This window comes from Phodopus roborovskii, unplaced genomic scaffold (assembly GCF_943737965.1).
Source record: "Phodopus roborovskii unplaced genomic scaffold, PHOROB, whole genome shotgun sequence".
In the NCBI taxonomy this organism is placed as follows: Eukaryota; Metazoa; Chordata; class Mammalia; order Rodentia; family Cricetidae; genus Phodopus; species Phodopus roborovskii.
The window spans coordinates 9,938,101-9,952,586 of NW_026126636.1; the positions used below are offsets into that span (position 1 = coordinate 9,938,101).

General features: G+C 57.0%; 2 protein-coding genes across 3 annotated transcripts in view; one reads left to right on the top strand and one right to left on the bottom strand.

Moving 5' to 3' along the window:
* Positions 1-14,486, bottom strand: part of Ercc1 (ERCC excision repair 1, endonuclease non-catalytic subunit) — a 103,437-nt gene that overhangs the window by 41,818 nt on the left and 47,133 nt on the right. The gene's annotated exons all lie outside the window — the stretch shown is intronic.
* On the top strand, positions 9,571-14,394 carry Klc3 (kinesin light chain 3). Its single transcript, XM_051207849.1, has 12 exons — positions 9,571-9,849; positions 10,684-10,914; positions 11,251-11,320; positions 11,661-11,880; positions 12,523-12,610; positions 12,691-12,792; positions 13,110-13,283; positions 13,603-13,693; positions 13,784-13,824; positions 13,907-14,013; positions 14,113-14,176; positions 14,308-14,394. Exons 1-12 carry the CDS (start codon positions 9,586-9,588, stop codon positions 14,377-14,379), a joined length of 1,524 nt encoding a protein of 507 aa, XP_051063806.1. The 5' UTR covers positions 9,571-9,585; the 3' UTR covers positions 14,380-14,394.

The following is a 14,486-nucleotide window of genomic DNA, read 5'->3' on the forward strand; positions in this document are numbered from 1 at the left end:
CCCAGTCTGGCTTTGAACTTGTGGCAATTCCCCCTTGCCTCAGCCTCCCAAGTGTTGGGATTCCCGGTGTGTGTCATTTTTTTGCAGTTATGGGTTCAGCACCCAGGGCCTTGTGCATGCCGGGCAAGCGCTGCTCCTCGGAGCCACACCCGTCCTGCACACCTGGGGGGGAGGGGGATGTGGAAGGGTAGGAGGGTGGGGGGGTGTTGCAGTGAGATCCAAGCACCCCCAAACCCTGGGAGAGGACACAGGAGAGGCCTGTGGTCACCCAGCTGCAGAGATGGCAGTGACCAAGGCTGGGGTTCTAGAACCAGGTGCAGCTTCATCCCAGGAGCCTCTGCGCGGGCCGCTCCTACCACTGTGGAATTAACAGGGAAAGAAACAAGCAGAAAACCTGTGTGAGAGGCGGCAAGCTTGGGGTAGGGGAAGTGGTGGTCACCCCCAGCCTGCCCCCTGCCCTGGATTCACTAGGGACAGGGTTATTTTTAGAGCGAGCTCTGCCTTCTCTACAGAGCCCAAGACCGGGGCACTGGGGTGGGGGTGGGGGTGGACTCAGGCAGCAGGTGTTGGGGGGGGCGCCACGTGTCCAAGTTAATTATAGCCAGGCATCTCGGGTGTCCCCAAGCCTTGCCTCCATACATGGGCAGCCTAGACCCCTGGTGGCTGCTCCTATGCCCAGAGAGAAGTAGGCTGGGTGGTCCCCGAGCTGTGGAGGACAGACTGGAGCAGGACATGGTATTTCAGGAGTCTCTTGTACCTCAGCTGTGACAAAGGACCCCAGCAACCAAGGAGGAGGCGTGTGGGAACGAGGCCAGCATGGAGGAAGCGTCTTCCTCGGAGGCGCTGGGACTGCAGAGACTGGACCTCCTTCAGGATTGCTCCTTATCTGGATTCCTGTTGGGGTGGCGAACTTAGCTTCGGTCCCTTCTCCCCCATTTCTGCCCAGGTTGGCAACGGTGGCCTGCTCTAGGGGGCGGAGAAGGGAAGAAGTACTTAAAAATGGGCTTGGGGTTCAATCTCTGGCCCTGGCACCCCGAGTGCCTTGCCAGCCACGGTCCCATGGGCAAAGGCCACTTTTGGGATCTTCAAAGGTAATGACTAAAGAGCTAAAAGGATCTAGGTTTCAAGAGTTCGAAGTCAGCCTGGTCTGCAGAGCGAGTTCCAGGACAGCATGAACTATACAGAGAAACCCTGTCCCAAAAAACAAAACAAAGCCCCCTAAACAATTAGTTTGTTGACTACTTACTGGGAACAGAGGGTACAGGGTGTTGCCCCCCCACCCCCCACCCCTGGTGGCAACCCCAAAGGCAGATACAGACAGGTCCATAGGCTTTTGAAGGGGAACAGATCACGGCCGTTTCAGACGGGGTAAATCAGGGCAGGCCTCCGCGGAGGGAATGTGACATCTGACAGGAGAGAGCTGGCTGTGTAGGGAGGGAGGGGGCTGAGGGAAGAGCCAGTGCCTAGGTCCTGAGGTAGGGAGCATTGAGGGGAGACAGCAACAGTCAACCATCGGAGACGGGGTGGCCGTCATATCTATCCACACCTGATGGGAGCCACTGACGGTATACTCAGGGAGAGGTGGGCTCTGGCCCTGTGGTAAACTCCAGGCCCCTGAGAACCCCTCAACATTTTTGTTTGTCTTGGTTTTTGAGACTGGGTTTCTGAGGCTGTTCTGGAACTCACTCTGTAGACCAGGCTGGCCTCGAACTCATAGAGATCCACCTGCCTCTGCCTCCCAAGTGCTGGGATCAAAGGCGTACGCCACCACCGCCCGGCTTCGACATTTTTTTTTTTAAATTAAAAAGATTACATGTTTGTTTGTTTGTCTCCGGGGCTGAGGGGGTGGGACACCGTGGAAGTCAGAGGACAGTTTCTGGGATCTGGTTCCTTCCTTGTGTTCTGTGGGTTCCAGGAATTGAACTCAGGTTGTCAGGCTTGGCTGCATTTACCGCCGAGCCATCTTGCAGGCTCTAGGCATTCTTTCTGGCTGCGTGTAGATTTCTATGCTGCGGGGCGGGAAGATCCTGGAGGTCTGCTTCACTGTCTTTTGAGATGCCAGACATATGGAGAACTCGGTTTCCCAGAATGACGTGCGGTCACGGGCTCATCATGTGATCTTGGAGGAGCCAATCAAAGGTAGGGTCCAACTGCAAGAAGATGAACTTTGGGGAGGCGACTGTGGGTGCTGATGCTATCTGCTAAGTTTTGCTCTGAGAGCTTACCGAATAACTCAGCCAACACATTCTCACCAATAAAACTGAGAGGTTAAGCAACCAGCCAAGGGCAAACAGCTAGGAAGGGGTAGAGCTGCTAATCAGAGGGGCACGGGGTGGCCGAGGGTGCAGAGCTTTGGTGGAATGATTCCTGGTCACAGCATCGTCAGGCTGTGTCCCCAGTACCTAGACCTTCAGGACTGGTCATGTCTGTCCTGCCTGTGTTACGCTGCTGCCCCCTTCTGGGGCATGAGGGTTAGTGGTTGGCCTGGGATTAGTCAGGAGCCCAAGGTCTTGAGAAGGTTGGGGGCCCAGGCCGTGCTAGATCCCACAGAGACCTTCCCGCCTCGGTTTCCCGAGCAATTCCACCATAGGCAAGGGCCACCACGCTTGTATTCTGTTTTTTAGCGTTTTTGAGGTCTTACTTCCGTGTACCCCAGGCTAGCTTGGAATTCCTGGACAATTCCTACCTCAGTCTCCCAGTTGCTGGGATTACAGGCATGAATGACCTTTCATCCGTTTCCTCATCTTCACGTGGGCCTGGCCAGGGAGCCTACCTCGGGATATGGATGGCTGTGTGGCTGTGTAACCTTGAGAAGTCAAACAACCTCTCTGTGTTTCATCTCCATCATCTTTACAATGGGGAGACTGAATGGAAGTAATTTGCAGGGAGGATCTGGTACGGGCCCCACTTGGAGTGTGCATCGAGTGTTCTGGAACCGAGGCTGGTCTAACAACAATGCCTCCCTGGAGGTTTCTCATAATCTTTATCTCCTATAATCCTCGGATGCTGCATTTGTGTGGCTAAGGAAACGGGTCCCGTGGGGGAAAAGGCAGCCAGATTAGGATGTCGACACAGATCTGCGATTTATGGGAGATAAATGGGACACAGCCCGATTTATGGGAGTCAGTTCTCGCTTTCACTGGATGGGTCCCAGGGATCAAACTCAGACTGTCAGACTAGGCAGCAAGCCCCCTTAGCCGCTGAGCCACCCCACCCACCCCATCCAAAGACCTTTGGAGGATCTGCTTACGAAAAGCAGGTTCCCTCTCTGGCTCTGGATCTGTAGAACAGGAAGAACCAGAGGCTAGAGATGGTGTGTGTGTGTGTGTGTGTGTGTGTGTGTGTGTGTGTGTGTGTGAGAGAGAGAGAGAGAGAGAGAGAGAGCGCGCGCAAATGACACAGCTGGGCCTGCATCTGCTTCATGATGACCGTGTGGCAGATCCAATCGAACGACGGAGTGGAACTTAACTGCCCTCTTCAGTCCTGGGCCATAGAAACAACCAGAAAAGTTACAACATGAGTTTGAGTGTATGCCTAGGCTTCAATCTACACTCAGGCTTCAGGACGTTGCCCCGCGCTGAATATTGACAGTTTCAATGTGGCAGACACCTGTCGCCCTGTGTGACGACCCGGAGTGTGCAAGGGGGTAAAGACCTAGAGCCCGGGAGGTTGCGAGCCCAGGTGGGGGTGACTCAGGTTTCCCTGGGGAGGACCCCTCGGCCTGGGCTCCGGCGGATGGGCGCACCGTGGGCTGCTCCGTGGGCCCGCAGCGCCCTCTTGTGGCAGCGTCTCGCACTGCTGGGACCTTTCGTGACTGTGGTAACCTGATTGGCTCAGTCACCCGCTAATATTTCTTGTGCACCTATGACCTTCTGCCATGCAGTCTTGCCCTTGAGAAAAACAGAAGAGAGACAAAGGCACCTGTTGTAGGATATTACAGACCCAGGAGCGCGGCGTGGGAGCACGGGCCAGCGTTCCCAACTATGCAGGAGGTTGAGGCAGGAAGATTGCGAATTTGAGCTCTCCACAAATAAAACAAAGACAACTTGGGGTGTAGTGACTGTAATCCCAGCACTAAGGGAACCACGGCAGGAGGATCACTATGACTGCGAGGCCTCAATGGGATACACAGTGAGACCCTGTCTCCAAAAGGAGGGAAATTGTTAGCAGAATCAAAAATTGCTGGGCGGTGGTGGCGCACACCTTTACTCCCAGCACTTGGGAGACAGAGGCAGATCTCTCTGAGTTCGAGGCCAGCCTGGTCTACAGAGTGAGTTCCAGGACAGCCAGGGCTACACAGAGAAACCCTGTCTCGAAAAGCCAACCCAAACAAAAAGTCCTCTTATTCGTGCGTCTGTATGTGTGCGCAAATGCACGTGTGTGGTTGCAAATGCTCCATGCATGCACGCGGAGCTCAGAGAACCACTTCCGGGAGTCAGCTCTCTCCTTGGTCCGCATGGGTCTTTGAGATGAACATCAGGTTGTCAATCACAAGGGCCTTTACCAAGTTCTGAGGTTGTAATTATGAAAACAAGAAATGTGGAGATTTTTATCTTTATTGGGTGTTTTGCCTGCATGTCTGGGTGGCATGTGCAGGTCCTGGAAGAGGGTGCTGGATCACCTGGAACCCGAGTTATAGATGGCTTTGAGCCGTCACGTGGATGTTGGGAATCGAGCAGCTTGTGCTCTAACCTGCTGAGTCATTGTCTTTCCAACCCTTCAAAAAATATATAAATAAAAAATAAAATATTACAATGGTAAAAAATCAGAAAAACTATATACATTACATTTTGTTGTTGTTTTGTTTTGTTTTTCGAGGCAGGGTTTCCCTGTGTGGCTTTGGAGCCTGTCCTGGAACTCGCTCTTGTAGACGAGGCTGGTCTCGAACTCACAGAAATCCTCCTGCCTCTGCCTCTCAAGAGCTGGGATTAAAGGATAAATTACATCTTTATGTGTTTATTTCCTGCATGTGTGCATTTATTTCCTGTGTACACGTGTGGAAATCAGAGGACACATTGTGGGAATGGGTCCAAGGGATCACACTCGGGTCCTCAGTTTTGGTGGCAAGCGCCTTCACCGCCTGAGTCCGCTTTCAGGCCCCAAATAAAGTTTTGAAAAGTTCTCAGACTGCGTGGCTTCTCCGTGTGTGGCGGCTGGGGGCGTGGCCTGCTCACCTGTGTGGGCGTGGCCTCGCCCCGCCCCCGCCCCGCCCTCCCGGGGAGCCGCCCGCCGGGACCGGCGACGGCGCAGCGGGAGCAGCGGCGTCTCGGCGCAGCGAGGCGGTTCCCACTTGCAGCTGCCAGGTGGGTGCAGGGGGTCGGCGACGGCTGCTGCGAGGGCGACCCCCGAGGGTGTCGTGGGGATGGATAGGGGGCCGCGGCCCGGGCTTCCGGGACGAGCCTGGGGGTCCCCGCGGGCCACGCCCCGCCCCTAGCCGGCTAGGAAAACAGCTGTGGGCGGGGCGGGGCCTTGTGACGTGAAGCCGGGTGCAGGGTATCCGCGGCCGCCCGGGTGGTTACTGTCGGGGCTGGGGGAGGGTCGCCCGCTGCAGCCTGGGAGTGCAAGCCATGCACGGTAAGGGACCCTCGGGTGCAAAAGAGAGGGCGTCGGGCAGGGCGCACTGTGGAAACTGAGGCAGGAGGAGCACCTGGGCTACGTAGTAAGGCCCTTTCTGAGAGAGAGAGAGAGAGAGAGAGAGAGAGAGAGAGAGAGAGAGAGAGAGAGAGAGAGACCAGGTTGTGGGTACCAGTGTCAAGAAGAGGGAAAAGGAGAGGAAAGAGATGGCTCTGGGGTAAAGGTGCTTGCCTTCAAGCTGCCTGTTGAGCTTGCTTTCCCGAATTCGCAAGGTGGAGAGAGAACTGACCCCCTCGAGTTGCAGGTTGTCCTCTGACCTTCCATGCACACAGTAAGTGTTTAAAGGGGAGATTTTTAAATAAAGACCAGGCGTCATGGTGCACGCCTTTTATCCCAGCACTCGGGAGACAGAGATAGGTGGATCTCTGAGCTCGAGGCCAATCTGAGCCACATAGTCAATCCCAGCCAGCCACGGCTGCGTAGAGAGAGAGACCCTGAACATGCTATATATCCATGATTTTATGGTGTACTTTTGAGACAGGGTTTCACTGTGTAGCCCTGGCTGTCCGACAACTCATTCTGTGGATCAGGCTGGCCTCGAACTCACAGAGATCCGCCTGTCTCTGTCTCACGAGTGCTGGAATTAAAGGTGTGTGGCACCTCCACCCAGCTTCTATATAATTTTTTTTTAATAAGGAAGAGAGCCAGACTGTGGGTACAAGTGTAAAAGGGAGATGAGCTACCGTGTCATGGATGTGTGTCCTGATTGTGTGTCTGCCCTGCCTGTGTGAGGTATGGACTATACACGCTACTCATCCTGTGTGACTGTGAGATGCCGTGTCTGTGGTGAGCTATGTAGATACTTGTGGCTGATTTACATGTGTGGCAGAGTGTGTAACCTCTTACAGGGTTGGACCGAGGTGTTGTGCGGCTGAGGGAATGGAGTCTGTGGAATTGTGTCCGTGATATGGGTGATATGTGACTGTCACTGACTGTTGACACCTTGGTTGTGTGTCCCTCGTATGGAGGTGTGTGGCTGTGCCTGCAAGCTGGGGTTTGCGTGCGTGTGTGTGTGTGTGTGTGTGTGTGTGTGTGTGTGTGTGTGTGCGCGCGCTGCATGCTTACTGCGTGCAGCCGGAAGCTCACTTGTGGCTGTAGGGTGGGGGTGAGTGGGGTCATGGCAGAGAGAGCGGGCTGTTCTGTAGTTATCATTGGCTTTTTACTGTCCTGAGAGATTGCCTGTGGTGCTCCTGTGAGTGCCGGCTACAGCCTGAGTGGCAGATGGCTGTGGCTAAGCCGCTGCTGTGGTTGTTGATGTGGGTATCTGGCTGTGGTGTGGGGGAGGCTGCGTCTGGGGCTTTGGACTCAGCTGGGTTTGGGATTGTGTCATGGGATGAGAGATGTTGACACTAGCCATGCTGGGGGCCATAGAGACTGACCACTTAGGAGGTTCCGCCTGCCTGGGTTCCACACACATCCCGGTAATATGTTTTGTTTGTTTGGGTTTTTATTGTTTTAGTTTTCCAAGACAAGGTTTCTCTGCAGCTTCAGAGCCTGTCCTGGAACTCACTCTATAGACCAGGCTGTCCTCGAACTCACAGAGATCCACCTGACTGTTTTCCGAGGCCGAGGGCTGGGACTAAAAATGTGCACCGCCACAGACAGCCTGCCTTTGTTTGGGTTTTTCAAGACAAGGCTTTCTCTGTGTAATCCTGGCTGTCCTAGAACTAGCTCTGTAGATCAGGCTGGCCTCGAACTCATAGAATTAGGATTTTTTTTTTTTTTTACTTAAAATGCTTTTAAAATGACACCAAGTAGAAACTATACTTCAGAGTTTGAAGTTTGCCCTCTCTGGGAGAGAATTGTGCAGCACAACTTGCTTGTGAGGCCGGTACATGGAAAAGGCTATTTTAGGTGCCCTGGTGCATGCGTGTCTGTGTGTGTGTGTGTGCGCATGCGTGCGTGTGCGTACTCTGTGTATCAGACGATTATTTCTTTAAAAATTACATATAGTAAGCCAGGAGGTGGAGGCGCACACCTTTAATCCCAGCACTTGAGAGGCAGAGGCAGGAGGATCTCTGTGAGTCTGAGACCAGCTTGATCTACAGAGCGAGTTCCAGGGCAGGCTCAAAAGCTACATAGAGAACCCTGTCTTGAAAAACCACCACAACAACAAAAAAGACCCTGTAAAAAAGCAGAGCTCTAGAACTGTGCAGCCTGCCTGTAACTAGCACTTGGGAGGTGGAGGTAGGAAGGTTTAGCCAAGGATGGCTTTGAACCCCTGATCTTCGGCCTGTGGAGAGTGCAGATCTCAGGGCTGTAACCCATGACTGTTCCTCACCTTTTCATTTCCTTTTGATACAAGGGATGGAACCCAGGGCCTTGGCCATGCTTGGCTAGCTGTGTCCACAGCATGTTCCTTTTCATCTAAGAGATTTATTTTTATTTAATGTATACGGTGTTTGTCTGCATGCATGTATGTGCACCGTGTGTGTGCCGTGCCCATGGAGGCCAGAAGAGGGTGATGTCCTCTGGAACTGGAGGTGTGGTTGGGTGTGGGTCCTCTACAAGAGCAACAGGGGCTCTTTTTTGGTTTGTTTTTTACTTCAGTGTCTTGCCTGCGTGTGTGTGTGTGTGTGTGTGTGTGTGTGTGTGTGTGTGTATGAGGGTGTCAGATCACTTGAAACGCTGAGCTGCCTTGTGGGTGTTGGGAATTGAACCTGAGACCTCTAAGAGAGCAGCCAGTGCTCTTAACCACCGAACCACCTCTACAGACCCTAGATTTTCTTTTCCTAAGCAGAATTCATGACTCCTCAACCTGTGATCCTCCTGCCTCAGCCTCCAGTACCACACCTGGCGCTGAGTGTTGTGAGAAGGAGAAAGTGTAGTGTGTTTTGTATTTCTAAGATGGGGATGTGTATGATGTACTTCTAATGAGGTAATACACATAAGCATGTTTGTGTAGAGAAGGCATGGGGGCGTGTGGAAGAAGGGAGTTCACGTATTGAGCTGGGATTATGTCTGCCTTTGTGTCTTAAGAAGAACTTGGGCTGGGACTCAGTTGATAAAGACCAGCCTGCCCACCCAGGGTGTGCATAGCATGCCCAGGACCAGGGTTCATCCCCAGGACCCCATAAATTGTATAAGATCATCCTCAACTATATAGCAAGGTCAAGGCTAGGTGTGGTGGCACATCCCTCTAATTGTGTCACCAAGGACAAGAGAGTTGTGTGTGCGTTTGCTGAGGCTCGTTTGAATAGGTAGTGTGTGTCTGACTCCGTTACCCACACGTTAACACACAGAACCCCACTGGGAGGGGGGAACCCTCCCCGCTTACCGGCTTCAGATGGCCACTGCCATCCCTGAGCGGGGCTGGCATAGGTGTGTCTCATCACTCCTTTGGCTGCTGTGGTTGGGAACCCTGGTGGGTCCTGGTCCCTCAAGGTCTTGCCAAGCTCAGGGGCCAACTTCCAGGTCCCTCTTAGACACCCCTCCCGACCCCGCCTCCAGGCCCTTTGCTCTACTTCTCTGCTCTCAGGGCTCCATCCCTCATCCCGCCCCTCCGCACCCCCGCACCCCCCCCCCCCAGTGGCCTGACTGGTTCCTGACAAAAACACCCTAAGAATGAGCTCACCGGGCTCCTGCCGCCTCCACACGCCCCGCCCCGAGCCTGGCAGAGGTGGCGCCTCCGGTCCCAGGGGCGCTTAGCAGGCCAGGCTGGGAGCTCTGAACTAGGGTGTCTGGGGATCTGGGGGGGGCAGGTGAGCGGGGTGCGCAGGGTGGAGGGCGCGCTGGAGCCAGCTGTCAACCCTCTTAGCTAGGTGCGGACAGTTTGGAGTACCGCCCTGGGTTTACAGGGGCAGAGGAGAAGTCCCCGGTGAAGGCTGCCTGGGGTGGCGAGGGGAGCTAGCCAGGATGGGTAGCAGGGGGATGGCTGGGACGGAGAGAAGCTGTGAGTCTGCGTGGCTCACATGGTGACTCCCTCAACCTCACTGCCCCGCAGGAGTAGCCATGTCTGTGCAGGTGGCAGCCCCCGCAAGCGCGAGCGCAGGGCTGGGCCCAGAGCGCCTGAACCCCGAGGAGCTGGTGCGGCAGACGCGACAGGTGGTCCAGGGGCTGGAGGCCCTGCGGGCTGAGCACTACAGTCTCGCTGGGCATTTGGCGGAGGCCCTGGCTGGACCGAGCCCTGTGGCTGGAGAGGAGCTGCTGGAAGAGAAGCAACAGGTGGTGAACCACTCGCTGGAGGCCATCGAGCTGGGGCTGGGCGAGGCCCAGGTACGTGGGACCGTGAGAAGGACCAGGGATGAGGGGTGTGAGTGTGCGCGCGCGTGTGTGCGTGCGTGCATGTGTGCGTGCATGTGTGTGTGTGTGTTTACCGGCAGGCCTGGTGGGGGAGGCCTGGCCCAGGGATGAGGGGACCGTAAAGCAGGGGTACTGCAGGGGGAAGTTCAGGTAGTATAGGTGGTCTGAAGGAGCCAGGCCTGGAAGGAGGGACTGCAGGTCAGAGGATGCACCCCTAGGAAGCTTAGGGAAGGGCGCTTGTGTGGCCCTCCTGTAGAACTCAGTCCTGGAGGGAGGTTGGAGTTTTCATTATGAATGGAATCCCAGGTTTTGCTAATGGCAGGGGCTCTACCACTGAGCCACGCCCCCAGCCCCTCACTGGGGGATTCTAGGCAGGTGGTCTGCCGCTGAGCCACACCCCAGCCCCTCACTGGGGGATTCTAGGCAGGGGCTCTACCACTGAGCCACACCCCCAGCCCCTCACTGGGGGATTCTAGGCAGGGGCTCCACCACTGAGCCACGCCCCCAGCCCCTCACTGGGGGATTCTAGGCAGGTGGTCTGCCGCTGAGCCACGCCCCTGTTATTCACAGATGGATTTTATTATGCAGGTGCTGGGTTAAATAGATGGAACAGGAGTTAACCTTATACATAATTTGGTTGAAAGCAGGGGTTTCTGGAAAACTCTTATTATCAGAGCCACACTGGGTTGTCCTCAGAATCTGGAGGAACCTGTGTAGAATGAGTGTATCTGGCCTAATGTAGAAAGCCTGGGCTGGGGCCGTCCGAGGGATGCACCCACTCCTCCTCATGGTCCCAATGCTTTGCAGGTGCTGCTGGCCCTGTCTGCGCACGTGGGTGTGCTAGAGGCTGAGAAGCAGAGGCTGCGGGCGCAGGCGCGGAGGCTAACCCAAGAGAATGCATGGCTTCGGGAGGAACTGGAGGAGACACAGAGGCGACTGCGGGCCAGCGAGGAGGCTGTGGCCCAGCTGGAGGAGGAGAAGAGTCACCTCCAGTTCCTGGGTCAGCTGCGGCAGTACGACCCGCCCGAGGAGAGCCAGGTACCAGGGAGTCCCTGGACACCCTCAGGCCTTTCTCAGTACCCGGTTCGCCGTCAAGCACCCGTGGGATCCCCGTTTGAGCTTCCAAAGCCCCCTCAGCGCTCCCCCAAGCTCCCAGATCTTCTCCAGCCCACTAAAACCTCGAAGGCTCCTGACCCACACCCCTGTCAGACTCAGAGCTAGTGTGGCTGAGGCTGGAGGGTGCTGAGTTCGAGGCCGGCCTGCTCTACAGAGTGAGCCTGTCCTAGACTACAGAGGCTACTCGGGCAGGCCTGAAGTAGTTTCGGGGCACTGATGCTTGCTGTTCTGGGAATTACTGTTTCCTGGTCCCCACAGAGGCCCGAGTCCCCGCCTCGCCGAGACAGCCTGGCTTCTCTGTTCCCCAGTGAAGAGGACGAAAGGAAAGGTGGGTGTGGAGGAGCCCTGGGCATGATATCAGTGGGTCGTCACCCAGGATTACAGGCTAAGCCTGCGGCTGGAACCTTGATCTGGGACGCCAAGGCCTCTGAGCAGAGCACAGGGCACGGGAAGGGAGGGCAGGGTCTAGAACATGAGGCAGGTGGCCCTCATTAGCAGGGAGGTTGGAGGCCGGAAGCTGGGCAGCCTATGACCTAGGCGGGTTCAGTTCTGGCCGGTTACACTTCTGCAGCCCCCATGCCCAGTGTCAGCGTGAGGCCCTAGAGCCAGCGGTAGTTGTGGGGCGCAGGCTGAGGCCTGTGGTGGGGACTCCACACCACCTCCCCCAGGTCCCGAGGCAGCCGGAGCTGCGGCAGCACAGCAGGGTGGCTACGAGATTCCAGCTCGCCTTCGAACCCTGCACAACCTGGTGATCCAGTACGCTGGCCAGGGCCGCTACGAGGTGGCGGTGCCTCTGTGTCGCCAGGCCTTGGAGGACCTGGAGCGGAGCTCGGGCCACTGCCACCCCGATGTGGCCACTATGCTTAACATCCTGGCACTGGTGTACAGGTGAGAGCTGTGGTGACCGCAGGGCCCCGTGTGTGGTAGTGGGCGCAGTGGTGACCGCAGGGCCCCGTGTGTGGTAGTGGGTGCAGTGGTGACCACAGGGCCCCGTGTGTGGTAGTGGGTGCAGTGGTGACCGCAGGGCCCCGTGTGTGGTAGTGGGTGCAGTGGTGACCGCAGGGCCCCGTGTGTGGTAGTGGGTGCAGTGGTGACCGCAGGGCCCCGTGTGTGGTAGTGGGTGCAGTGGTGACCGCAGGGCCCCGTGTGTGGTAGTGGGGTACAGTGGTGACCACAGGGGCCTGTGTGTGGTAGTGGGTGCAGTGGTGACCGCAGGGCCCCGTGTGTGGTAGTGGGTGCAGTGGTGACCGCAGGGGCCCTGTGTGTGGTAGTGGGTGCAGTGGTGATCCTCTGACAAGATAAAGCATCTGGGTGGGAACAGAATTGTGTGTGACAGTGATCTGGAGAGGTGGTGAGATCCAGTCCTGAGTCTGGGCACCGGCGTGGGCAAGGGGCATGAGACCGGACGCTTGACAGAATTGGCAGTGTGGGAACCTGTGCTAGAGACCTGGGGTGTGTGGGCAGACAAGGGGTCCCCTGAAAGACGCCACGGAGCACAGCTTAACCCAGCCTTCCGTCCCTGCTCTGCAGGGACCAGAACAAATACAAGGAGGCCACGGACCTTCTTCACGATGCCCTGCAAATCCGGGAGCAGACTCTGGGTCCTGAACACCCTGCGGTGAGCAGCAATTCGGGGAGGGTGGGCTTGGGGTCGCTGCAGGGGCCCTCCTCCTCTGCCAACTCTCCCTCCCCCTGCAGGTGGCCGCTACCCTCAACAACCTGGCTGTCCTCTATGGGAAACGTGGACGTTACCGGGAGGCAGAGCCCCTGTGCCAGCGTGCGCTGCAGATCCGTGAGAAGGTGCTGCGGCCAGCCCTTTGCCTTGTCATTGGTACCACAAGCCGTAACCCCTGGTGTGCCTTGCATTTGGTGACACGTTCCCCCATTTGGGTCTGAGCATCCGATCCCATGGTCCAGCACCCTGCCTTTGACCCCCTGACCCACTCCCTATCTCCAAGCTGATTTGTTGGACCCAGCACCCTGTGACCTCTGGTCTCGAAAGTTCCCACCCACCATGTTAACTTCTACTTTGTCACTACATTCCCAACCTGTTGCCCTAGATGACTGTGGCATCTCATGGACAACCCTATGTGACACATGGCTTGTGTGTTCCCCAGGTCCTGGGTGCCGACCACCCTGATGTGGCCAAGCAGCTCAACAACCTGGCCTTGCTCTGTCAGAACCAAGGCAAGTTCCAGGACGTGGAGCGGCACTACGCACGTGCCCTGAGCATCTACGAGGCCCTGGGGGGGCCACATGACCCCAATGTGGCCAAGACCAAGAATAATCTGGTGAGGCGTGGGTGGGTCCTGTGCTGTGCCGGGGGCTGTGTGGGCAGGGTAGGGGCCTCAGGCTTCCGTGGGTCCTTCAGTACAGAGAACCGTTCACAGTAACTGTCAGGCTTTATTTCACAGCAGGTGCCCCTAACATTTCACACATTGAGGTAGGAAACCGAGGCACAGGGGTGGGTGGAGCAGGGATGTGGGTCCACACTGTGGTCGGCTGAGGCGGGGTGCGGGGAAGGCGGGGTCCTGGGGAAGGCGGGCAGGCGGGTCTGAGACGTTCCCAGGCCTAAGCAAGATGCTGGCGCCCTGCCCTGCCCTCCTGCAGGCCTCGGCCTACCTGAAACAGAACAAGTACCAGCAGGCGGAGGAGCTGTACAAGGAGATCCTCAGCCAGGAGGCTCTGCCCGCCCCACTTGGTGAGCCACCCTGCCCCCTCCCTCCTTCCCTCCCTCCCCCCGTGGTGTGGCGCTTGTCCCTCCCACCTCCATGTCCCTTCTACTCCACAGGAGCCCCCCATGTAGGCACAGCCGGTGACACACAACAGCAAGTAAGCAGGCTCCACCTTGGGTGGCCTGGCCTGGGTGGGTCCCCACCATGTGCCCACACGTCACTGCGCCCGCCCTCCCCAGGTCCTGCGTAGGAGCAGCTCCTTCTCCAAGTTACGAGAATCCATCCGGCGAGGTAGTGAGAAACTGGTCTCGCGCCTGCGCGGGGAGGGCGTGGCAGGGGCTGCAGGGTAAGTGCTGGGTGAGGTCAGCAGCCTGTCAGCCCTCTCTGTGACATTAGTCAGAGCCAGGGCCCTGCAGTCCTTCCTGACTCTTGGCCCCCTCTGAAGGATGAAGAGAGCCATGTCGCTCAACATGCTGAACGTGGATGGCCCAAGGGCTGCCAGGACGCAGGTGAGGGGCCAGGGATGAGTAGGTGCTGCTGGCAGGCTCAGTAAGACCGGGAAGGTGGGGGGCGGGCAGAGGCACGCCATGGTCCCAGTGTCACTGGGAAAGACCTCTGACCACCCTGTGCCTACCCCCAGCTCTCAACCCGGCACTTGAGCGAAGCCTCTCGGACCCTGAGCGCCAGCACGCAGGACTTGAGCCCTCCATGAGTGGACTGGCGGCTACAGTGGCCGCAGCTGCTCAGCAATCGGGGAGGGTGGGTGGCACCTGTGGATCAGGGTCCTGCTGTCCTCCCTGCAATTAAAGGCTGCTGTCT

Excerpts from the sequence above, each read along its gene's own strand:
- Klc3 (XM_051207849.1), top strand. The coding sequence starts at position 9,586 with ATGTCTGTGCAGGTGGCAGCCCCCGCAAGCGCGAGCGCAGGGCTGGGC. Across the intron at positions 11,321-11,660 it reads TGAAGAGGACGAAAGGAAAG|GTCCCGAGGCAGCCGGAGCT; the intron begins GTGGGTGTGGAG and ends CACCTCCCCCAG. Across the intron at positions 14,014-14,112 it reads GGCGTGGCAGGGGCTGCAGG|GATGAAGAGAGCCATGTCGC; the intron begins GTAAGTGCTGGG and ends CCCCCTCTGAAG.